The 26,464-nt window shown below is 40.1% G+C and overlaps 2 protein-coding genes across 4 annotated transcripts in view; one reads left to right on the forward strand and one right to left on the reverse strand.

The window, feature by feature from the left end:
• LOC107561749 (gamma-sarcoglycan-like) overlaps positions 1-9,186 on the forward strand; it is a 13,156-nt gene extending 3,970 nt beyond the window's left edge. Inside the window, exons 2-8 of the mRNA XM_016246222.1 lie at positions 4,509-4,703; positions 4,884-4,985; positions 5,072-5,159; positions 6,694-6,813; positions 8,005-8,077; positions 8,434-8,557; positions 8,926-9,186. Of these exons, the coding sequence (XP_016101708.1) occupies positions 4,509-4,703; positions 4,884-4,985; positions 5,072-5,159; positions 6,694-6,813; positions 8,005-8,077; positions 8,434-8,557; positions 8,926-9,102 (879 nt within the window). The 3' untranslated portion in view covers positions 9,103-9,186. The remainder of the gene's footprint in view (positions 1-4,508; positions 4,704-4,883; positions 4,986-5,071; positions 5,160-6,693; positions 6,814-8,004; positions 8,078-8,433; positions 8,558-8,925) is intronic.
• Positions 9,187-12,261: 3,075 nt separating this feature from the next.
• The window catches only part of LOC107561750 (sacsin-like), a 47,943-nt gene continuing 33,740 nt past the window's right edge, over positions 12,262-26,464 (reverse strand). For 2 of the 3 annotated variants that reach the window (XM_016246223.1, XM_016246225.1), the window contains 2 exons: positions 25,837-25,863; positions 12,262-24,165 (listed from right to left, as the gene is read on the reverse strand). In XM_016246223.1, the coding sequence (XP_016101709.1) occupies positions 12,614-24,165; positions 25,837-25,863 (11,579 nt within the window). In that variant the 3' untranslated portion in view covers positions 12,262-12,613. The remainder of the gene's footprint in view (positions 24,166-25,836; positions 25,864-26,464) is intronic. The other variant, XM_016246224.1, reaches the window with a different exon arrangement.

Raw genomic sequence — 26,464 nt, forward strand, 5'->3', positions numbered from 1 at the left:
TCGAGGTCTCTCTCCGTCAGCAGAAGTTTGCAGAGGAGCTGGCTATCCGACAGGAAGGGGCTGAGCATGAGTTTGAGCGGCTCCGTCAAGAGGCCGCCCAGCGAGCCCCACTCCCCAGTACCCGGGCCGTAGCCGGCCAGCTGCTCACCAAATTAACAGATCTTGATGATGTAGAAGCCTACCTCCACACATTTGAAATTGTGGCAGAGCAAGAATGGTGAGATGAGTCCGAGTGGGCTGGTATTATTGCACCCTTTCTAACAGGAGAAGCGCAGCCTGCCTACTATTCGTTACCCTCCACCTCAGCCACTGATTATGCAGCACTAAAGCAGGAGATATTGGCCCGGGTGGGGCTCTCACCTGTGTGTGCAGGGCAGCGGTTCTTTGAATGGGTGTATGATTCTCGGGCCCCCGTTCGAGTACAGGCCGCCCAACTCTCCAGGTTGGCCCATCTATGGCTTCTCACTGGCCAGGCTGCTGCATTGCAAGTAGCAGAGAAGGTGGTGGTAGACAAGCTGCTCCGTTCTCTGCCCCTGGTGCACTGGAAGGCTGCGGGGACGCGAAATCCAGAGTCGCTGGCCAAGTTGGTACAAGCAGTAGAGCTGACGGAGGCAGCTCAAGCATGAGACTTGGGAGAGAGAGCTGGAGCAGGATTTTCTTGGAGAATACAAAGTGACAAATGACCATTGGAGAGTGCCACTATGCCAGTAAGCAGACCAGTCACAACAGGGCCACGGGATGAGCCTATGCCTACCGATCCCAACCCACCAGTCAAGGAGATATTGACTGACCAGGGTACAATTTGTCTCCCGGTTTATGGCGGACATGTGCAAGTTGTTAAGGGTAAAACAACTTCATACCTCGGTGTACCACCCCCAGACAGATGGGGCTGGTCGAACGGTTCAATCAGACTCTCAAGAGAATGCTGAGACGTGTGATAGCCGAAGACGGACATGATTGGGACCTCATGATTCCGTATGTGCTGTTCGGGGTTCAGGAGGTTCCACAGGCTTCGACTGGGTTCACTCCCTTCGAGCTATTGTTCGGGCGGCAGCCACGAGGGCTCTTAGATCTAGCCAAAGAAGCCTGGGAAGGCCAAGTTTCCCCACACCGATCTCTGATTGAGCATGTTGAGGAGATGAGGGAAAGGATTGTCAAAGTGATGCCCTTAGTGAAGGAGCACCTAATCGAATCCCAGCGGCCCCAACAGCGAGTGTACAACCGCCCCACTCAGGCACATGAGTTTCACCCAGGAGACAGGGTATTGGTACTAATTCCAAATGCTGCTTGTAAATTTCTTGCATCCTGACAGGGACTGTATACTGTGACAGAACGAGTGGGGCCAGTAAATTATCGAGTCCACCAGCCAGGACGACGACGGGGCGAACAAATCTACCACATCAACCTGTTGAAGAGATTTTATAAAATATTTTTAGTTATTTATTTAGTCATTTAGCAGACGCTTTTATCCAAAGCAACGTACAAGTGAGGACAACAGAAGCAATCAACTGTAGTACCACTAAAAACAGATCCAAAACTAAAAGCTAAAACTTTATAAATACTACTTATACACATTTTAAAAATAAAGAAATTAAATAAAAATGACAAATGCATACAACAAAATTTCAAAACTTAACATTTAAATGAAAAAAAAAAGCTAAAACCAATTCAAAATATTAAAGAACTAAAGGTATAAGAGTATAATAATGATTCTAACATAACAGTAAGCCAAACACCAAAAAAAACAACTACATATATGTGTATGTACAACCATACACACATACATACATACACACACATATATATATTATTTCATTTCCATTTAGTTTGTTGAAGTATTAAAATAACTCAAATTAAATAAAACTAAAACTTAATAAAAGACCTGTACAGACATAATAAATTCAGACCTAATTGAACTCAAATTTTTTTTTTCACAACAAATGACCAAGCAAGAGCAGACACTGACAAGATATGCGATACAGAATGAGACCAAACGCAAACACGTCTCCACACAGTAAACAAAACAAGCGTTTCCTAGCAACGACAACTGCACTAAACACTAATGAGACAAGTAAATACACTTACAAGCTGCTTTTAACTTCCGCTGATAAAGACTGCTTCTCTCAAAGAGTATTTCTTTACACTGTTTTCTGCTGGCACTTGAACACACTTTCCATATTTTTTCCACAACAAATGGCCAAGCAAGCGCAGACACTGACAAGATACGCGATACAGAACGAGACCAAACGCGAAATCAGCACGTCTCCACACAGTAAACAAAACAAGTGTTTCCTAGCAATGACAACTGCACTAAACACTAATGAGACAAGTAAATACACTTACAAGCTGCTTTTGACTTCCGCTGATAAAGACTGCTTCTCTCAAAGAGTATTTCTTTACACTGTTTTCTGCTGACGCTTGAACGCACTTTCCGAACACACTTTTCACTTTCACACTGAAGAGATGGGTCGAACCCGCAAACCAAATGGCAGTATTTGCCATAAAGGAGCCGCCGGTGGTGGATCTGGGAACACAACTTTCTGCAGTCCAGAAGAAGGAACTGGAAGCTCTGGTAAGCAGTTTTTCGGATGTGCTTTCAGAGACCCCGGGCCGGACAGACATCCTCTCTCATGAGATTCACACCTCACCTGATGTCATCATTAAACAGCGGCTCTACCGGGTACCAGAAGCTCACTGACAGGCTATAGAGGAGGAAGTGCAATGGATCCATTTGGGAGTAATTGAAGAGTCTCGAAGCCCATGGTCCAGCCCTATAGTTATGGTGCCCAAGAAAGATGGAACTTACCGGTTCTGCAATTACTTTCGTAAGCTGAATGAGGTGTCCCAATTCGACAGTTACCCCATGCCCCGAGTAGATGAGTTGGTTGAACGCCTCGGCAGAGCCCGCTTCATCTCAACGCTTGACCTCACCAAAGGTTATTGGCAAGTGCCATTGTCTAAAGATGCCAGAGAAAAAAAACTGCCTTTAGCACACCCGGGGGGCACTGGCAGTATCGGGCCTTACCCTTTGGCCTGCATGGGGCAGCAGCAACATTCCAAAGGCTCATGGACATTGTGCTGTGTCCGCACCGAGCTTATGCCACGGCTTACATTGACGACGTGGTAATTCACTCAGAGCATTGGGAAGACCACCTGGATCGGCTAAAGAAAGTCTTGATGGAACTACGGAAGGCTGGACTAACGGCCAACCCAAAGAAGTGTCACCTGGGCCGTGCCTTTCTCAGTTTGGCGGGTTACTACCAGTGCTTCATCCCTAACTTCTTCTCTATAACCTGTCCCCTCACAGACCTGACCAAAAAAGGGCAGCCAGAGATATGCTGGACAGAAGAAGCGGAGCAAGCATTCCAAGCGCTCAAGATGGCTCTCACAGCTTCACCAGTATTGCATGCTCTGGACTACAGTTGCACCTTCATCTTCCAGACAGATGCATCAGATGTAGGAATAGGAGCGGTGCTGTCCCAGGTCCAAGCAGTTGAAGAGCATCCCATTGTCTATATCAGTCACAAGCTCTCTGCTGCAGAATCCCGATATGCTGCAGTAGAAAAGGAAGCCCTAGCCATAAAATGGGCAGTCTTGGAGCTGAGATATTATCTGACAGGATGCAGTTTCACCTTAGTCACGGATCATGCTCCCCTGCAGTGGATGGCCCGCGCTAAAGATTCTAACGCACGAGTGACCAGGTGGTTCTTGGCACTCCAGGACTACCACTTTACAGTCAAGCACTGAGCTGGGTCGGCACACGGTAATGCAGATTGTCTGTCCCGGATGGTCACTGGATGATCAGGTCTGTCGGTCTCTCTTGCCCCTCCCCTCCTCCACTCTCTGGTGGGGGGGGAGCAACCCAAGCACTCATTAGCGTTGTCATGGAGAGGGAGAGGATCCAATTGCCAGGAGGCGGAGTCTGTGAACAGGAGCCACCTCAGAGTCATCAGGAGAAGGGGATATAAACAGAGCAGAAAGAAGCATCAAGGGGAACGAGATCTCCTAAGACCAGGCTAACATTGTCTCTGGTTCTTTTCCTCCCGCAGGCTCCAGTGATTATTAAGAGACCCCAGATCACAAGGTTCCAGCAGGTTCCTGCACCTTCACTTCTACAGTCTTCACGTGGATGATCTGCCTCTCTGATCCTCCGAGCACCTTCTCCACTTTCATTATTGTCACTCAATAAATGCACCTTCGGGGATATTTCACCACATGTTGAGTCTGAGCCTCCTTTCTCCCGCCACAATATATATACTGTATGTATATATGTGTTATTTCTTCTCCTTAAAAACAATTTAAAAAACTTGTCTACCAAATCAAAGTCATGTGGTACAAGCAACATACAGTTAAAAAACAAGGTGTGTCAAGGTCAATAAGTTTCTAAAGTATAAGATAAATTAATTTTTTAATGACAAGGCAAGGTTAGTTCAGGTTGCAAAATTTTGTGTGTAGTTTTCATGAATTGTAGTTTTAATGTGTAGTTGACCAATAATCCTCAATCCCAGATGGTGCGTGAGCAGTACCTCACCACCACAGATGAGTCTGGGTCCCTGGCTCCAATCACTGAGTACTTCTACATGATCGGCATCTATGGCTGGAGGAAACGCTGTCTCTATCTGTTCGTTCTGCTTCTCCTCATCATTCTGGTGGTGAACTTTGCCCTCACGATCTGGATCCTGCGAGTTATGTGGTTCAATACGGTGAGAGAACTTCACTCAAAAGATTTCAGATCACATATATAATTAATTTTTAATAGAAAAATGAATCCATAATTAGATTCTGCCCTTGGTTGAGCCTCTTTATCTCAGTTTGGCACTCTGTTATGTCGCATGAGGTCACACTGATGCTGAGAAAGCACTCTGTGTTACTGGCTGTTGCAGGAAGGCATGGGATACCTGCAGGTCAATGCAGACGGACTGAGACTGGAGGGAGAATCAGACTTTCTGTTCCCTCTCTACGCCCAGGAAATTGACTCCAGAGAGGTAAGAGGTATTTAAACTATACACTTAAACACAGATAAATAGATTGATTTAGGTGCCCATTTTGCTCATTCTCATCTTCATTACAGGATTCAGCTCTTCTGGTGCACTCCTCTGAAAATGTTACGCTCAATACTCGCAATGCCAATGGTGATGTAATAGGAAGTGTGTCTGTAGGTATGAGATATACAAAACATTTATTTGTTGATTTCATGATTTTGTCAATGTGTTTCACCCTACAAAGCCCACTGTACCACATTTGATATGCAAATGTATAAGGCCTCTAGGTGATCAACATGATTAAAACCTATTGTACACAATCTTATAGTACTGTACATGCCTTCTGTCATTCATACTTAACGTAAAATACTTTTTAGTAAGTAAACATAAGAATACATTTTATATTGTTAATAATTATAAACCCTTAATGGACTAAAGCAATTTAGGTTTACTTGATTAGTCATATTTTTTTTAGAAAATGAGTATCAAATATGGCTTTTGAGGAACAAATAAAAATATGAACTCCATATTCTCACTACATCATAAAATATACACTGTAAAAACAAATCCGTAAAATTTATGGTAAAAAAACGGCAGCTGTGGTTGCCAGAATTTTACCGTAAAAAACGCGGTAGCAACGTTTTAGGTTTTACGGTTTTAACTTAAATTTACAGTTAAATATCCGTAATTTCATTAACTGATATAATGTTAATATACCAACCCAGGGGTGGGGAACTCCGGTCCTGGAGAGCCGCAGCCCTGCAGAGTTCAGCTCCAACCCTAATTAAAACTCACCTGCCTGTAGCTTTCTAGTAACTGTTCAGACCTTGATTAGCTTGTTCAGGTGTGTTTGATTAGGGTTGAAGCAAAACTCTGCAGGGCTGCGGGCTCTCCAGGACCGACGTTCGCCACCCCTGTACCAACCTATTGAAGTACTGAAATATGTTTTGTATCTTTGTAATACACTGATAACCACCAAATGCAGGTGGTGATGAGAAAGTCACATGGTGAACCAAAGCCCATCACAAGCAGCTTTTAAATAATAACATATATAGAAGATGCAGAGTGTCATTCACACAAACACTAAACACCATCATGGTAACACACATAAAACTGAAATAATGCAATAAACATTAAGTGTAACACACAACCCTAATATAGAAAACTGATAAGAAAAAAATAAGAAGAATCATAGTTATTTCAACAACAAAAAAACATCAAATTTGAAATGTAACGCAGGGAATTCTGGGAATGTCAATTTATGGTTATTCACTGTAAATTATATGGTCCTTTTCACTTCCAAAAACGGTATACTACCGTAAAATTTATGTCCAATACATGTATTGTCCAATACAGTTTTTCACCGTATATAGTTTGGGAATTTACCGGGTTTTTACTGTAGCATTTTTACAGTTTTTTACCGTTAAATTCACAGTAATTTTTTTACAGTGTAAGCAATAAAAGCCTGAAGTATCAAATATGATACTCAAAAAAAAAAAACACATATTCCAACTTTTTTTTTGTCTAAACGTTCAATAAATGGTTCTAGTATTAATCAAATGGGTCACACAGAAAATGCATGAGCTAAGAGCCCAGCAGCAACATAAAACTGAAAAACTGGATATAAAATATTCTGTTTAAATATTGATGAAAACTTATGTGATGTCTAGTCTATATATATTCTCTTCTTATTTATTTCTCTCCTCAATAGGTCCCAGTCAGGCAGAGGGTTTTGGCCAACACTTCAATATCAGTTCAAACCATGATGAAAATGTATTTTATGCAGATGCAAATGGAGCCGTTGTGGGAAAAGGAAAGCTCCGCGTTACAGGTGAGCCTGAAACTAGACCTGTACAATGTGCATATAAAAAAAGTAATGATCTGTCATGTGTATTATTAGTACTGCTATAATGTTATTGTTTACAGGGTTGCACTTTATTGTGTTACTTCAAATATGAATTCAAAAAGAATTAAGAAAAAGGTGAAGAGCCTAATATTCTAACATATTAAACAATAAGAAAAAAATAAAGGTTGGCACACCACAGCTTCAAAAATGCAACAATGTTTATTTCATGTTCTCACCACAGGTGTTCATCAGACAATGAACACATATACTAATGAGCCCTTAAATACTAGCAAAAATTACATCACATGATAAACCACATGACACACACACACACACACACACTAACTAAACACTCGGGCAACAAATTACATAATTGAAATAAAAGTGAAAACATAAAATACCAAGAACAAATCACAGCAATCTAACATCTACACCTGATCAAAATAAACAAATGAAATCAGCATCATTAATGCAAAAAAGGATGAATAGCAAACTCTTCATTAAGGCCATTAGGAGATAATGTGTTCAAACATATGAAACAGTCCTATTAATTAACTTGTTAAAACTGAGATTTTGTAAACAACAGATCCAGCCTTAACAACACATACCTGGCATACCATGATGCACAACAGGTTTACACACTAGATTAAATATTAATACTTCTTCTAAACTAGCCTAGAGCTATTTTGATTTGTTACGCGTGTTTTTAAAATCAAAATTCACCCCAAATTTAAAAGAAGAACAAATTATCTTGTTTAAAGAATGAAGCCTGTTACAGGACTTTTAGGTTATTTAGTATTATTAGCATTTTGTATTACAATTTAACACATTTTGATGCCAATTCTCATAATCGCAAAAAATGCAATGATATTTTACTTAAATTGTACATTTGCTTATAGATGAATGTATTTGTTGTAGTACCTTACATTTATTTTTCAATTAAAGTCAGCATAAAGTTATTGCATTGTATGCTTTAATGCATACAAAATTTAATACAGTAAAAATGCAATAGTATAATAACATAGTATAGTACAATAGTATAATAGTATAGTATAATAACATATTGGATAATCTGTAGTTTGGCAAATAAATGCAATTATTTGCCCCCCCATCCTCCATGCTGAATGATTTGTCCACTTCCTTTGTATAATTGTAAGTGTTCTGGTGTTTGGACAGGTCCAGAAGGTGCTTTCTTTGAGCATTCTGTCAGGACTCCTCTGCTCAAAGCTGTACTTAACAAAGAGCTAAGGTAATTATACAATAAATAATTATTAACAATTTAAATTCCAAAACAGCACTTTAATTGGCGGCTTGTTAGTTAGTTCGTTCATTCATTCATTCATTGTTGCTCCATTTTTTTTCTCTTGCTGCCGTGATATATTTGGGGGTTTTTTTCTTGAAAACAATTTTTGTTTTATAAGGTCAGCCCATTAAAAGTAATGGCAGTACTGATTATATTACCTAAAATAACTTTTATAGAAGTTTTCAGCAGGGCATTAACCAGCTATGATGTGTGATGAACCGAGTTACCAAGGCATCTGGTTCTCAACAAAGGCTTATTTCTTATTGCAATGTACAGTAACTAAGCATTCCCTATCTTTTAAGACTTGAGTCTCCAACACGCTCTCTCAGCATGGATGCCCCAAAAGGCATTCACGTGAAAGCCTTGGCTGGAAATGTTGATGTGACGGCACGCTTTGATATTCACCTACACTCAACTGCAGGACTGGTAAGCGCACCTGTCTGCAATTTTTAAGCGGTCCTAAAACCTCTGGGTAGCTTTTTTTATGAGCATTTGATTAGGTGCAGAGCTAAAATCACCTAACCCTAACTCATAGTATCTGGTTTTGGAAGAATATAATGACATTTGTTTGTAGAAATGGATGTTTTAAACAATTTGAGCACAGTCTGAGACAAATGTACACAATATGTAATGTATATATCTCGGAAACTTTAGTTGAGACAAAGACCTCTTCTTCCAAGGATACACAATTGACTAGTGAAAGTAAGTTAGTAATGGTTAGTAATCTTTAAATCTAACTTTGTTTAAGCTTTCATTCAATACTTCATTATTAGGGTTTCTGTTGTATATTTCAGGTGATTCTAGACGCTGAAAGTGTTCGTCTGCCGACATTACCTGTGGGAGAAGCCAGAACTTCAGGTGACTCTCAGGGAATGTACAACACGTATGAAGTGTGCGTTTGTCCCAGTGGTAAGTTCTTCATTTCCAGAGCTGGCGTCTCTTCGACCTGCAGCGAGCGCCAGGACTGCTGAATGACCTTCTGTCCAAAACACCCACACTAGAAACAAATCGTGTTGTTACATTGTCGCTGGGCAAGGAAAACATAAAAAATTTTTTTAAATCACATTATGTATTAATGTTACTGAAGATTGGAGGGTACATTAAAGGTGCTGTATGTAAGTTTTTGACTCCACTAAAGCATAAAAATTCCATATGTTTGCAGATATTTAAGAAACATGCTAAGTTAACATACTTGTTTATCTGAAAAACAATGCTACAGTCAGTTATTCTCCTTTTAAAATGTGCGTTCCGGGCCGGAATGTCGGTCTCTGTTTTGGTTTGTGAAACCCGCCCACTGTCAGTTTACCCAATTGTATTTGGGCACCCTGGGTTGCCAGTTGGCGTAAAACACAGCGCATTTCATTTCATTCATCGTCAAGTGCGCTCATTCCTGTTGGTGTTGTCAATCTGGCAACCTGCGTGTGCATCAAGTCTGATGAGGAGGGGCCGGGGGAAAAAACCCCTCTCCAATATTTTTAATTTGGGCTGCAATACCTAGTTCAACCCCTCGGTGTCAATCCTACATACAGCACCTTTAATCTGTTTGGTTGGGGTTTTATCATGATAGGATAAGACACTCCCATGACAATTTGTAACTATTGAACTATTTTAAGTTTTTTTTTTCTTCTTTAAATATGTCTATACAAATCACATGTATGAATCACCTTGTAAAATAGTTTTATGTATACAAATTGTTCAAAATTAGGCTGGGCAATAAAGGGGCTGGTAAACAGCTGACATCCTATGCAATATAATTTTGAGGTGCAATAACCAAATTATGTGTGTTGCATATGAGTTAGTTATTGTTTAAAGATGCACTCATAGAGGAATTGATTATTACATGTAAAACATACTAAGACGGACGTGCCATGATCTCCGAGGGTTATGATATTCAGTGGTGTGAAAAAGTTTTTGCCCCTTCCTGTTTTTTTTAATTGTTTGCATATTTGTCACATTTAAAAGATTCAGATCATCAAACAAATTAATATTACACAAAGATAACCTGAGTAAATACAAACTGCATGCGTGTGGCTAGTGAAATTTAACTCAGCTTTCTAAAATAATGTGGTTAATCACAGTTCTTTCATAATTTAAGAGGAGGGGCAAATAATTTTTCACGTAGGCCCAGGTAGGTTTGGATAGCTTTTTTTCCCTTAATAAATGAAATTATCATTTAAAAACTGCATTTTGTATTTACTTGCATTATCTTTGCGTAATATTAAAATTGGTTTGATGATCTGAATCTTTTAAGTGTGATAAATATGCAAAAAATAAAAAAACAGGAAGGGGGCAAAAACCTTTTCACGGCACTGTATACTTTTGAAGTCAGTTTGATTTCAACTTTTTTTTTGTCAAGTCAAGTATATTTGTCAGAACTACACTACCCACAATCCTGAAGCAGTGGCATTGAATCAGTTTGTGAAGCATTGTAATATAATAAAATCCAATAGTCTCCATTCAGTCTTGAATTACTTTGTTTTTGGTGAAAAACCTAATTAGCAAAATCTGTGCACAGACAAGAAAACCAAGACTACTGTCATTTTTGTTAATCAAATGGCAAATAGTTGGTGTATTGCTAGTAACTGCATTCATTTAGTGAAAATCAGCGTAATTGATCTATAAAAACTATAAAGTGTTCTTGAATTTTGAACTTTATACACAATGGTTTGATATCCCCACCCCCTCCCAGAACTGTTTTGTGTAAAATCTGTTTGAAAATGCTAAGAATTATTATTTTTGTATATACATTTTTTTGGGGGGATCTTCACATTTACACATTTGTTGTACACTATGTATTTATTGATGTGTATTTTTTTATTTTATTTTTTTGGATGGGGGAAAAAATGGAAAAAATATTTTGAAGTTTACATATTTGAAGTAAATAATTGTAGTAGTACTGAACTTTAAATTATGTTATAATTTAATCAAGCATGCATGAACAAGTGTACATTTGTTTTTCCACATCCAGTGTTTCAATGTTCATGAGTTGACATGGTCATTTCATTCAAACTTAAAAAAAAACTTTTAAAAAACTTGTGGGAACATTTTGAATTCAATACATGTTTAAAAAAAAATTATATTTTGTACCATTATTACCTGATTATATGTCATTGTGCATATGTAAGTTTAATAACATTGAAGTTATATACCATGATTATCTCAAACCAAACCAAGTCCCACTATTAGTGTGTTTCAAACTTACAGAGCTGTAATATGACTTTATGAGATGAGACAAATGACAAAATATATTTGTCCAAACAATATAGTAGCCAGTGTTTAATTTCAGTCTCTCACAGTTAAACAAAGGAAATGGATGAAAAACATAATTGACATTGAGCACCATATAAGCATCTGTTCCTCTTACACAAATTTCAGAGAACTTCATGCAAACAATTCTCAGCAGTAGAGGACAAGAGGTTCCCATTGTGAATAATAGAAAATGCATATTTAATCAATGTGTTTCTGAGGAACTATGATGTGTATGATGTGTACACAGCAGTTTACTGACATGTCAAGTTTCTAGAGAAAATGTCACTTACATATTTTAAACCCACCAATATCCTTGTATAGGAAATAAAAAATGCTCTGTTGTGCCCCTAGCCAACAATGTATATATGTATAGTTCAGTTGTGATAAAGTTGATTGTGAAATATGGAATAAATTTCATTCTTGCATACTGTAATCTTGCAACAAGCAGATACAGCAATTGAAGTGGTAAACACTTATAAACCTAATGTCATCTTTAGGATGCAATTTACAGTCTTTTAAATATTTATTTTTATTTTCACCGTTTAATGTTCAGGTTATGCACTGATATCAGTATTACATGTACAGTGAAAGGAGCATGTCAATTACCATATGGAATTGTCAGCTGATAAAACCTGGTATGCAGAATATAACCTGCCGTTTTTATTTTAGAATGAGCTACTGGCACATGACTGATATAGATTTCATTAAGAAACCATGAGCTGATTCACTACTCATTACTGGATTGCACATGATTCATTCATTCAAATTCCTGCAATCACTCAAGTGGTACTTACATAAAAGTGCAGTGGAACTCATGCAAATAAATCACAATACCGTCAACTTAATGACTATGGCAGGAAAATACCTTTCTACAAAAGATAAAAAAAGCAGCATTGGTATTCATTATGTACAAAGGAACAACAATAATCAATAAATGTAGTTAAAATAATAAAACATATTGCAATGCTTTAGAACATTATGTACACTGCTGCATGTTAAATAGCGTACACTTTGTCTTTAGGCTCAGGCAACCTTTCAGAGAAATAGGAGCAAATATGCACGCAATAATAAGCATGTGTCACAGCATCAGAGGTGGCACTGTTAAAATAAAATGCCAGCTAGATACATAATTTTACTTTAAAAAAGTATTTTATAATATTTACTGGTCTATATTGCACAGCCACCACTTTGTTAATTTAACTGTTAGTGTTTTGCATGGTCTAATGCTGACATTCAGATTTTTTGCTGGACAAATGTCTCAAGTTTGATGATTATCCGAGCTGTACATTCCATTACTCTCATTGCTACTTCTGAAGTATATCTGTCATTAGGAATCTGAGGGAAAGGCAAAAGGTCAGGGTAGCGAGTTCTCAGGCTGTCCACACCATAACCCTCCAGGATGTGTACATCCTTGGTCAACCCTGTTAGCTGGGTGTTGTACTCCTCTACCTTCTGCGCAAGCGCTGTGGGCTTCACATCCTTGTCTGATTTTCCTCTCACTGCATAATCGGCAGCAATTAATGCAAGCTTTGTTGCCAGGTAGCATTTGAAACATACCCATTCATTGGCATTTTTATGAAGGTCATTTCTTGCAGCAGAAAAGTTGGCTCTTGCTTGCCTTAGCCACCGTCGTGCCTCCACAGGGTTCCCAACAGACTTAAATGATGGAGGTACAAAGAAGCGATTTGAGTGCGATGTGCCTGCATAGCTACTAAATTGTTCTCGGAACTGCTGCTTTTCCGATTTATGGCTTGTTGCTTCTTGGTTCCATGATGTGTAATATCGCTGAAATGAGAATTTCTCTGACTGGAATCGAGTGGAAGATGCAGAGAAAGGTCTCCTTGATCCTCTATCAGTGGTCTGCTCCGCCTGTGTTTGCTTCTCCATCCTACTGATCTCCTTTTGTAGGTGTTTAAAGACTTCGGTAGCAATATCAAGATTCTCTGCATTTTTGTCAGGGTGCCACTTCAAGTATAAGCGGCGGATAATCTTCTTGCGTTCGGTTTCAGAAAGTTTCCAAGCTTGTTCTACGACTGAGGTAACTTCTTTTAGAATTCCTGGTAATGCATTGAGTTTTATCTTTTTGGAGGATGCCTTTGTTGGAGGAGTCCTGTGATTTTCCTTTCCAGGAAATATTGGAGGGACCATTCTGGCACACGGAGAACGACCCTCTGAGGGGCTTGTTGGAGTTGGTGTGCCATCTCGAATATGGGTGCTATCATCCTGTCTAGAAAATTTATACAGATCAAGAGAGCTCACGATTTTGTACTCACTGTACCCAATGTCAATTTGAAAGCACTTGCCAAGGAAACTTGGACTTTCCTCTTCCTCTCGTTCTACTTCCTGAACGATGATAGCGTATGTGTAAGTTGGCTGGTAAGTGCCTAGAATATCACCTCCCTCTGAATCTACCAGGTAACCAACGTATTCTCCAGGGTAAAAGACATTCATGGGGTCCATGAGCAGTAAATGATGAATCTCTGCAGGTATGGGTGTACCAGGAAGTGGAAGCTCTAGCTTTGAGGGCTCAGTTGTGTCATACTTGACACCAAGGTTGTCTAGCTTCTCTGTTATTCTGTAAATGTCATTGCAACCCAGCATAGCAATAAGATAGGAGGTGTCAGAAATCAGGTTGTCTGTCGCTGACTTGAGGGTCATTGCCAAAGCAAGAAGAAAATTAATGTCTTTGCTGTCAGAGTGCTGAATGTACAGATGGATAACAGCTGTTCCATACCTTTTAAGAAAGGCAAGAGTTTCACTACGGCTGTGGGGAATCGGGCTGCAGCCTTTCACTCGCAATGTTGTCTGTAGTTTCTCAAAGCAAGACACCTTTAAGCCCTCACACAGTGCTTTACATAACCGTATTGCTTTCTCCTCATTCACCATGTATGCATTCTCATTCTCGTGTTTCATGATCCGAATTAACCCAGTGATAAACTGCTCTGATGAAAGAAGCAATTGAAGTCGTCCCTGCAGGGAGCAAAAAGCACCAAATTGGCACATTTTTGGAGAGTCTTCATCAAGTTGCTCTTCCAAGATACTACTTAGAAGCCTGGGCCTCAGTTTCTGTGGAAGCAACATGATCAACTTTGTGTGAAAAGCATGGTCTTTACCTAGGTAACACTGGCTCATGTCAACTAGCATCTGAACACCAACATTACCCTGAATTCGGCTTTTGTAGTGTGGTGCATCGTCAAAGACCAAAGTGTTTGATTTAGCCAATCGTCCATCATGACTTGGAAGGTAAAATGTCAAATCTCTGATATTCTCAAGGTCTTTACGGACCTGTACCGGGTCATTCTGGAGACTTTTGAATAGCCCAGAGACAGTTCTTTTCACTGTTCTCATTTCATTCGGGTCAAGCTGCTTGCCTTCTGAAATTCTATAAATTCGACACAAAACTTCAACATATTGTTTTGTTGAAACAATGTCCTCAGTTCCCAACAGTTTGAACAGTTGGTGAAATGTACCCAGCTCAAGGGGAAGTTTGTACAAGTAGGGTTTAAAGTCAGATTCATTGTCCAAGTTAATGACAACCTCCTCTGGTTTAAGGAGTTTCCAACCCTCTTCAACAATGACGAAGGCTACTCCTCGTAACTGACAGCGAAATTCATGTTTTTCTGCATTCAGAAATTCATAAACGCTCCTCAAGACCTTGTTTCGTGTTTTCACTGTGTCATCATCCAAGTTAGCAATGCTGCATATGTTTTTGCAATTGCTAATTACCTTTTCCAATGGTGGGTCCACATTGACATTTAACAGGGTCAAAATAAGATCAAGCTGCTCTTGGCTGGTAAGTGTGTTTCCTTCCTGGTCTTTTATGCTTGTTGGGGTAGCTCTCTCTGGTAGAATAGGACAAGATGTCCACAACAACTGCATGATATCAGTTTGTTTAAACTTTGGATTTACTTGAGACCCACTGAAGCGAATTAGAGGGATGGTGCCATTCATTTCTTGGTACTGAGCATGGAGGCGGACAAGCTCGGCTGGTGCACGCTCTGGGCATAGAAATGGTATCATAGAGATTTCTTTGAGGAATGCCCCATCAAACAGATCTATTCTGTCATTGAAAATGTGATTTAGGAGAACATCAACAATGATCTGAACTTTTTCCTTGGACCAGCTCTCTGTATGAGCTTTGATGCTGATCTCTTTCGAAAACTGTAGAACTTGCTGTTGTGATATAGCATATTTTAAGCCAATATTGCGTAGGAATGTTATCCATGAGGGTAAATAGGATGTCCCACTTTTTGGCTTTGAGACCTGCTCAATTTTTCTGAAGAAATCGTTGGGAATGAAAGCTTTTTGTGGAAGCATTACTTCAAACACTTTAACTGTTTGATCGAAGAAGGCTTTGGCAGGTTTCAGTCTATTGGTGGAGTCATGAATGAAAGACAGACCTTCTAGTTTTTCAAAGAGCTGATCCTTAATGCTGTTTGGCTCCTCCATTGCCAATAACCTCTCCTTCAGATAGATGACATGTTGGATTTTGGCATCATGTGATAAAATGTCAAATTTTGGAATTAAATGATTCAGGTAGACCTCAAGGTCATCAATTGGTGTGACCCCAAGAATCATGTAGAGTTCTTTCAGCTGTGGACTGTCAGCGAGAAAGGCTGAGGATGTATTGTGTGCCCACTTTTCAATGTCGGCAGAGGGAATGCTTTTTGTTAGAACATAGCATGCTCCGAAGTTTGCAATGCAGATGTACCGGCCACTGACAGCTTTGTAACATGGTAACAGTTTCAGACATTGTACATCATCCTGGGTCAGATTAGTCAAATTACAGTTGAAGTACAACAACAGTGCTTCAAAGTCTTTGTCAGTCAAACTTGCTGTTTTGAAAGCTGATATCTGGATCATGTACTCAAGTGCCCGAATTATGCTGGAAGGACTGTCTATATTTGCTGTATGCTGAGCCAACAGAGGCAAGATGGGACTCTCTTTGACACATATTTTATTCACAGCCAATTGAAAGCATCCTCCCTTCATCAGGGTGTGAAAGACTTTGTCATTTTGTCCATTTGGAAAGATTGCTGCAAAGATTAGGCTCAGGGGTAACAAAATATCATGCTCTGGCACAACCAATTTGTTTCCTGATACCATAAATTTGATTCCTGGAAGAAGTGCCCAGTCTTTCAATATATCCAGAATGGTTTCAAATTTAGGCTTGATCTCTGTCTGGTCATCCTTGGTCGCAAGTTGTTCACTGATAAAATGCCATGCACTCTTAAGCCAAGATTCAGTAGGAAAGTTCTCCTTCCATTTTACGAAGTTTCTTGTTCTGCACTCTCTGGGAAGTACAGATCCCAGGAGATCTCCAAAACTGCTTATGTCAAAGGTCTTTGCCACACCTGCTTTTAGAAGGATGTTACTGTACCGAAGGTATAATGTGTGCATGAAAAGCTCCTTCCTTGATGGAACAAGCTCAAGATGAGCAGTCAGAAACTTTGGATGTCTGGAGTCAAACACTTGCAGAATGTTGTCCATTGTTAACAGAAGTGGCAGCCCCTCTATGTTAATGTCGTTTTCCTCCACATCTTTGAAGCAGTAGTCGACAAGTAGTTTTAGACCGTGGAAAAGCATGAAATTGGACTGCTGCAGTCGACATGGTAGCTTTCCAACTTGGCAAGATGTGTCTGGAGACGAGAATGTCAGAAGGAAGCTGCGAACATCCTCAGGAGTCACATAGTTGACTGGAATCCCAGCATCTTCTAGGCAAGAATATAGACTGGTTGTCTCATCACAGCTGTGGATTAGGTTGAAGCCAACATCCAGGAGCATGGTCTTCATTCTGAAAACATTTTCTGCTACAGATTTTCTTGTGGTAATGTTATACTCTGTGTTTTTAAGATGCTGCAACTCATCCTGAAGTAAGTTATCAAAGAAAGCCCGGCCTTTGGTTGAGGTGGAAGTGTTCACCCAGGAGATGTATACTGCAGAGTGCATATCACTGTTATCAATGTGGGGTGCTCTAACAACAGGGAGTAGTCTTTTCAAATCTTCATGGATGCAAAGGTAGACTGCCTTTACCAAACAATACCAATCTGGTTGAATGTCCAGTCTGTTTACAGGAAAGATAGACAAAAATTTTCTCAAAATATCCCTGACAACATGGATTGGAGTTCCTTGAAATAATGTCATGGTGGGGTCAGGGCCTGGAAAAAGCCGACGTTTCAGTTGAATTAGCAGTTCTACACATGCAGGAGCGATTAGCATTTTCATTAGATTGTTGTTCCAGTCACTCCTGACACCAACTCCATTGTCATCCCTCCACAGATTTCTTCTGGCAGAGTCTAAAGCAAAATGGCCATTCACATGAAAAGGCAGGCCAGTCTCCAGAGAAAGAGGAAGAAAACAGAAGGCTCTATGTGGTTTTTTGTAGTTGTGGCTGGTGCATGCAGCAACACCACCACGTGGAAAGAGTGTTATGTCTTCATTTTTGTGAGCTGAAATGACACTTTTAGATACCTTTTCCATGTCAGAAAATCCAGATCTGTTGCATATCAGCCAGGTATTAGAAGTACCATCTGTGTCTTCTATGTCCATTGTGTAGGTAATCTGTTGCACTGGAATTTGAGCCAGCTGTTTTTTCTTGGAGACACTGTCCAGAACTGACGCGTGAAATTGCTTGCGTTTTAGTCGGTCACCATCTGTGATTTTTGCGGTCACAGAATATAGAGTTTTTAAATCCCCAGTTCCATTCTCAATTACACATATAGAAATTTTCTCCATGTGATTCAAAAACATAAGAAGTTCTGCACCATCCAGTCGTATTTTGTCAAGGAAATTTTGAACCATTCTGTCTGAAGCAGGTGCTGAGCTGATCTCTGAGATTTTGGCCATTTCTACATTTCTTATGGGAAATCTGAACATTGTGCTGCGTTCCAGCTTGAAGTGATTTCCTAGGTATAAGTTGAGTACATCAGAAAACTGTGATCTGAAGTCTGAATCCAAATCTCTAAACATTCTTCCTGGACTGACAGATGTTGCTCCAGGTGCATAACGGGCATGCGGATCAAAGATACACAGAATGTCATTATTTGAGATAAAAGATGGGCAGTCAGTAATGTGATACACTGAGTTAAACCCAATGCCATATTGCCCAGTTTTTCCAGGGTTTGCCTCTTTGGTGCCCCTTCCAAGATTCTGGATCCCCCTAATATCATCCTCTGTAAAAGGTTGATTGTTGTACACACAGAGTGATGGGCCTTGCATGGGAACCCATTTGTCATCAAAGATTCTGTCAGATGGGTGGGTCCTGGGATCAAAGACAAAGTATATTTCTGTGGCTTTTGCATCATCTGCATTCTGCAGGAGCTCTTTCAACATCTCCTTTTCTGATGGATAAGCATTGAGGATACTTTTTATTCTGCTGGTGAGCTTCTCCTTCTGTCCAAACTCACTTCCAAGGGTAGTGAAGCAAACATTGGAGGCATATCTTTCTAAGGCTTTGTGACGTTTTGGAACCGTTCCCAATTTTACCGCCACCTCTCTTGGAATATCACCATGGCAGTATTTAACGGTTGTGTCCCTGACTTTAATCCAAGGACAGTCATTATAGCAAAGTGATTTTGATGGTTGTAGTGTGAAATTGCTGTCAGGAAGAAGCATCTCCCCATAGTTGCTTTGGCAGAATTCTTGATTTTTGTCTCGGATCAAGCTCCATATTCCCTCACTAATTATTCTACGAGACAGCTGAAAGTTTTCTTCAGTAAGAGGTTTTCTCCCACATTCAGTTTTTATCAGCTGTAAAACTCCTGCAAATATTTCAACAGTGAAGCTAGGTTGAACTCCCACATTTTCAAAAAGTTCCCGACAACTATTTCTGTACTTGTTGGGAAGCTGGTAAAGGTATGGAGCAGCATCAAAGTTTAAGTGAAATGCTACTTTTGATGGTTCCACGTATGTGTTCTCGACTAGAATTGAAGAGAATGTTTTTAGCTCCTCCATGATTTCCTCTTTCGCAGCATTGGACTGCAGCAATTCCTCATGGAGATATTTGTAGCAAGCATTGGTTATGTTTTCTTGATACAAAGTTACACCATCAAAGGATTTTGAGAGCTCTTTCAGTTGGCTGATGACTAATGAAACAGTTGGCTTTTTTATCAATCCAAGAAAATCTTTCACAGCCAATGAGATAGGACCACATCCTTTGAAGGAAGGGGAATTTTCATTGAGAATGGGCTTCATTAAACACACAGTGTCTTGATGGTCAGTTGTAAAAAGGTCTTTTGCCGAGAACATGGCAGATTGGGGGAAATTGTTTCCATGCCATGGAAGTGAAAATCCAGCTGGTTTTGTCAAGAATGGAAGGAATTTGATATTTTGTAATTTGGCAAGATACTGATTTGCTGCTGGATCTCTCATTTTTAGTTTTTCATCAATGAGACTAAGGATTATACTGCTCCTGTGGCATGCAAGTGTGTGGTCATTTTCATTTAGAGCCAATACAGACTCAGCCCGTTCAATCAAGTCTTCCCAAGACAGGTCATCCTTGACCATACCCAGCTGCACTAATTTCACCAAGCATACAGGATTGACATAGTCTCTTAAACTTCCTTCAGGGAATCTTCCATCTTCACTGTTGTACAGTTTGGCTACTCTGCCCTCAGGATGTATGAGTCGAGATGGCAAAACAAGCTTCCGTGATGGTCCTGAACATGGAATACATGGGGTTTCCCTCAGTATGGATGCAAAATCCTCAAGTTTTTCATTGAGCACATAATACATCAGAGGATCACGTAGATCCTTATCAATGTCTTGGATATGGGGGAAGAACACATCTGAGAAAAACTGTGTCTCTGTCAGGGTGTTCTCCATCAATTTTCCTTTACAGCCAGCATCATCGAAGCCTTCCTTGACCCAGTCTGGCAGCTCAACAGCACAAAGATCTTGGGAACCACACTTTCTGAGGTATTTCAAGAATATATTGAAGGCAGCAGACCCAATGTCTGGTCTGCAAAGCAAAGAGTCATCCAAAAAACGGACATTCTTGATTGACACCCAGGTTTTTCCATCGGAAAAGACTTTTGCACGGTCATCATCAACACCTTTAGCTATTTCTTGATAAACCCCTTGACAAATCAGATTGAAATCATCATGGACAACTCCAGGGTCAGGCCAGGCTGCATAATAGCTGTAGTCCAATAATTCCCCACTTTCTGCCATTGACCTCAGCATGTTAAGTGCAGCCAAGTATGCTTGGACAATCACATGTCTCATAAAAATGGAATTCCATTGTCCTTTTGTGTCTGTCTTCCAGATCTCTTTGCGATTTGATGTGACAGCAAAGCAACCATTTATGTGCACAGGTAAGCCAGTTTTGATTCGAAGGGGTAAGTAGCAGAACACTTCCCCAATTGGTGTTGCACTTGTCTTTACGGTCCATTTTCTATTGTCTTCTTCAGAGAGCAGCACAGCTACACCTCCACATGGTACCAGACCGAGGCGTTTTCCACTATCACTCAATGAGAACTTCAGAGCTTCTGTCACATCCATGCATGAGCAGATAAGCCAGTTTGTATTTTCCACTCCCTTCTGTGGCATGTCATCTGTAAGTCTTTTAGTTTGTGTGCCCTTAGCAGCCATCTCAAAGTAGGATGATGGATCCTCTTCAGAACCTCTGAACAGTGGGGACTGAAGATCAACAATACGTCTGAAGACATTGTGGAACTCCTCCACTACAATTCTGATGATGCAACCAGACTTAGGGACCTCAGCCGGCACTCTGTTGGTGGCTGCAACTTTTTTCATGACTTTGGCACCAGATTTCAGAATACTTAGGGGGCCATAAGCAGCTTTGGAGGACCACACACTCTTGTTTATCGTGACTACATCCTGTGCAGCAGCAGGGTTTGGCTCCTCACATTTCAAATACTTCAAGACCATTGTTCCAACATGTTGTGTGAAGAGAATGAGCCGGTGACCACAGATGCTAAATTCATCCACAAGAGAGTAGATATCAGTTGTGTTGTAGTAAATACTGCTGATTTCACTTACAGATGCCTCCTGCTCAGTTCTGAAAGGAAGTCTGAAGAGGGTCCCATCATACTTGTAAGGTGACTCCAGTGACAGAGGAAGCTGACAGTTAAATACATTGATGAAAGGTTTGAACTGATTGGGAAACTTCCGTAGCCGTTTCTGCTGTTTGCTCCAGTTAATTTTGATGCCTGGATTTGACTTGTCTCTGATGTGTTTGCCAATGTGATTGATGTTGGGATCAAACATGATCATGAATTCTCTACTCATGATAATGGGTATGTCAGTCACATGATAAACAGAGTTGAACCCTAGGCCAAATTTGCCCACTTTGTCAGCTTCACATCTTTTCATGGATCCACCCAGCCTGGTTATATTAAGGAAGTCTGTATCAGAGAAAACAGAATTGTTGAAGGACCACAATGCTGGGCCATGACAAACAATCATGCCAGGGTCAAGCAGATTCTCTCGGATTTCAAGATTCTTTCGCATGTCAATCAGAAAACTACACTCAGTAGCATTTGCGTCATCAGCATTCTGCAAAAGCTCTTTGAAGATATCCGCAACTGATGGATACTCCTCTAGAATGTTCTTTATTCTCACAGTTAGAGGCTCTCTTTGTCCTGACTGTTCAAACCCAAGGTTCTCTGGGTTTATCAATCTCGTGCTCAAACATGGAACTCTCAACCATTCAGCAGTTTTCATTGGAATATCATCATGGACAAGGATGATGGGCTCTGAAACATCATCTAGTAAGTCATTCAGATCCTCTACTTTTATGTCACAGTAAGTGCATTCATGGATAGGTTTCATAACCAGTTTGCTTGGATCTTTGTGGTACAGAATGGGGATGTGCATGTCAGCATCTACTGATATTTGACTGCTGTATAGCCACCGTAAAATATTTATCAGGAGTAGGACATTGCGTTTGCTTTCTTCTTTTGTCATCTCCTGCTCACTCCTTTGCCTGATTGTTTCGACAACTTCAAACACATGACTGGGAACAACTTCTTCAATAGAGCCACATAATTTAAAAAGCTTGGTGAATTTTGCAATGGTCTTTGGTAATGAGTACAAGTAAGGCTGGAGGTCCAAATCTGTTATGGGCTTTAAAACTGTGCATCCAGGGGAAGCAAAGGATTTCCCCGTCCAAACCCAATCAAAGGGCAAAGACCTCACAGCTTCCCTTGCATCCTCCAAATGAGCTTGCATGAATTCATATATCTCAAACAAGATCTGCTGAAACTGATACCAGTCCTCAGTGGTAAATGCTTGGGATGTGTGCCAGTCATTTACTGCTTTCAAATGCTGGAGCACTTGATCCACCTGAGGTTCTAATGACAACTTCAGGGCTTTTTTCATGCCAGCAGAGGTACGTTCCACAAGGGCAACTGAAGAACCAACGAGCACAGCATGAGAAATTTCACACATTTCAGAAAGAGAGGAAATATTACAGGAATCACCTATCCAAGTAAGTGACTTTGGGTAATTCAGTGGTCTGTCTTTGCAAACAGGCACCCATTTCAATTTTTGCAAGTTGGTCTGAACCTCAGAGGACTTCACCAACTTTGTCTGTTTGTTTAGGATAGTAAGAAGTGTTTTTGCCTTCATTAAAATATGATTCCAATCTGGTTTGCTATTTCCTTGCAACTCCTCAATTTTTCTGGCAACTTGGAGCACATCCTTTTCACTGAGTTGAACCTCATTTTTCAGCCCCAGTTGCCTCAGTGAATGAAGGGCATCAGATGATGATGTATAGTCATCTGGGGGAAACCTAATCTTTTCTTCCATGAAGAAAAGGTTCTGCAAAATCTCTAACTCTGGATCAAAAAAGTCTGTTGCTGAAAAAGGTTTTTCTGAAGAGGTATAAATAAACTTCAGTGACGAAAGCCAACTAATTACTGCCTTGTTTTCACTCTTCAGAAAAGACAAATGAGTAAGAGCCCAGAGGATGATTTTTGTGACTTCCTCTTTGGTATAGAATCCTTTCTCAATGTCTTGAATTATCACTTTTAGACATTCAGTGCTTTTCACTTGTTCAATGTTCAACAGCTTTATTAGACGGATGGTTGCCTCATCACTGCAGTCAACTACATTTATGGACAATTTCACATCTAATGGATGCTTGGCAGTATGATGTAATACTCTGGCTCCTTTCAATAATGTAAAAAGTGAAGGGTCTGTGTTTGACTTCTGTCCAACTTTGTCAAAGATGGGAAGCTCTTGAATTATGCGTTTCTCTTTTTCTGTAACATCAGTAAGACCAGCTAAAAAGCCTCTGAGGGCAATCTTCTGTTTGACAGAGAAAGATGAAACTTGGCTTGCTAATCTCTGGGATGTAGATTTTTCCATAATTTGCAGTAGTGTGCTTGGTGATGATTGGTGAATGTAATTTTTCAGGAGTGGATGGTGCAAGCAGGGATCAAGTTGCTTCAAGATAACACAGCCAAGTTTCTTCATAACTTCAAGTAAGTCTTCTGACGGAGGACCCTCTTCCTCATTTACAAGAACGATGGGTGATTGAGTTTTTAGGCGCAGTAGCTCTAGAGAATCTAAGGTGTCAGTCAGTGGCACATTTGGAATCAAAGGCAAATCTTCAAACACACTAAGGTCATCTGCAAAGTTAATGTAGAGATGCTTCCAAATCATTCTGAGCCAAGATGCTGAGGGATGCTGCTTCTCTTGATCACCAGGGTACCACTGAACTGCAAAATCTCTAGAAGGCCATGCTGCGGTAAGGACTTCTTTAATTAGGCGTGCTGATCTCTCTGGGGTTAGCACTTGAACCTGAGTGCAAGGCCTCCCTGAAAGCACATACAAACACAAAACATGATGTAATCTGAACTTTGTTATAGATAAAATACAAGAATGTATACCTGCAGGAAAAACTATCTGTGAGCCCTTGGATTTACCTAGATCTGGTCATAAACTTTTATCTAAAGTCACATAAATAGACCAACACAGTCTGCTTAAACAAATGTGGCTGTGAAGTTTACTGAACAATTTATGCAGAAATGCAGGTAAATTCAAGGCTTCACATATTTTTTTCCTGCAACTGTATATTCTATAAGACACGTGTAGCTTGAAACACTACAAATACACAATCATGGGTAAAGATAACAAATTATGAGAAAATTAAGGATAGTCTTTTTAGATAATTGAAAACATTTACAATCAATACATACAATAGAGAAACCTCTTAAAACTGCTCACATGCTAGAAATATTTTAAAATATTCAAATTAGAAGTTTCAACAACGCATTCATTCCAATTTTCAGCTGTTCAGGCTGCACAAATATGCACAGAACATATGGAAAATTGGCTTTAAGTAATGGGGAAATCTTGCTGTTCGTATGCATGTGCATATGTGTCTTGTGTCACATTATTTCTTGGAATAAACATGTATCAGTTTTCCCGCTTGTCTAGTTTTATTTCTAAACTACTTGTTTTATTTCTTCCCAAATTTCAAAACAAATAGCATATATAAAATAAAGAAATTGGTCTACAACTTTCTAGGTTTGAAGTTATGGATAGTAGAGTGTAGGGTTGTGCAATTAATCACATGTGATTGTCACGTGCATCTCGTCAGTAAAGCCGGTTCCGTGATTAGTAGTAAATCTCCATCACCTTCTTTCAGATGGAGCGGCATTTACTACACAGAGCCCGTAGTTCACTGACAATTAGGCAATATCGCGTTCATTATCGCAGGCAATTCAATCTGCGATAATGAACGCGATATTGCGTAGCTTGTCAGTGAACTACGGCTCTGTGTAGTAAATGCCCCTCCATCTGAAAGCAGGTGATGGAGATTTACTACTTATCACGGAACCGGCTTTAAGTCAAGTCAAGTCACCTTTATTTATATAGCGCTTTTAACAATACAGATTGTGTCAAAGCAACTGAACAGCATTAATTAGGAAAATAGTGTGTCAATAATGCAAAATGACAATAGTAAACACTCATTTTTCAGTTAAAGGCAGTTCATCATTGAATTCAGTGATGTCATCATCCAGCTCAGTTCAGTTTAAATAGTATCTGTGCAATCAAGTCAACGATATCGCTGGAAATGAAGTGTCCCCAACTAAGCAAGCCAGAGGCGACAGCGGCAAGGAACCAAAACTCCATCTGTGACAGAATGGAGAAAAAACCTTGGGAGAAACCAGGCTCAGTCGGGGGGCCAGTTCTCCTCTGGCCAGACAAAACCAGCAGTTCAATTTCAGGCTGCAGCAAAGTCACATTGTGCAGAGGACTTTACTGACGAGATGTGCATGACAATCACACGCGATTAATTGCACAGCCCTAGTGGAGTGTCAACACAATAAAATCTTTATTACAAGCATTTCACATTATTAAATGCATTAGTACTTTTTTGTTTTGATACAGTATACGGTTAATGAGTTAAAATACACAGATGTTAGTGTGATCCAGGAAAGCTATGGTGACACCAGGCACTAGACAACACATTGTGCACTTACCTGAACAACCCCAAAGGTACTGTTGAACTGGAATTTAAATGCAGAAATCAGGATAAAGGTGAAAAAAAAAATACTTTTTAGGTTAAATCAATTATTTAAAGAGGTCATATGATGCTTTTTTAAAGACCATTATTTTGTGTATTTGGTGTAACAGAATATATTGACATGCTGTAATGTTCAAAAAACACATTATTTTTCAAATACTGTACATTATTGTAAGTCCTCTATGCCCCGCCTCTCTCAAACTCTTCGTTTTCTACAAAGTCCCTCCTTCCGACAAGCACAGTCTGCTCTGATTGGCCAGCTGACCCAGTGCATTGTGATTGGCCGAACACCGCAAGCACTCGTCGGAAATGTAACGCCCCTTACCATAATCGCGAGCTTCATCTTTCAAAATAAATGTAAAGACAGAGCCTGAAAGAGGAACAGAGTCTCGTGACAGACACCGTGATGAATATGTGTTTGCAGTACACAAGCAACGGTTAAGACAGCTGACTCCACTGTGATGCGTCTCGCTCTCTCTCTCTCGCGCTCTCCCTCTCTCGCTCTCCCTCTCTCGCGCTCTCTCTCTCTCTCTCTCTCTCTCTCTCTCGCACACACACACACACACACACCAACACGCCCGGCT

The sequence above is a fragment of the Sinocyclocheilus grahami genome, unplaced genomic scaffold (assembly GCF_001515645.1).
Source record: "Sinocyclocheilus grahami isolate Dianchi unplaced genomic scaffold, SAMN03320097.WGS_v1.1 scaffold790.1, whole genome shotgun sequence".
NCBI lineage: Eukaryota > Metazoa > Chordata > Actinopteri > Cypriniformes > Cyprinidae > Sinocyclocheilus > Sinocyclocheilus grahami.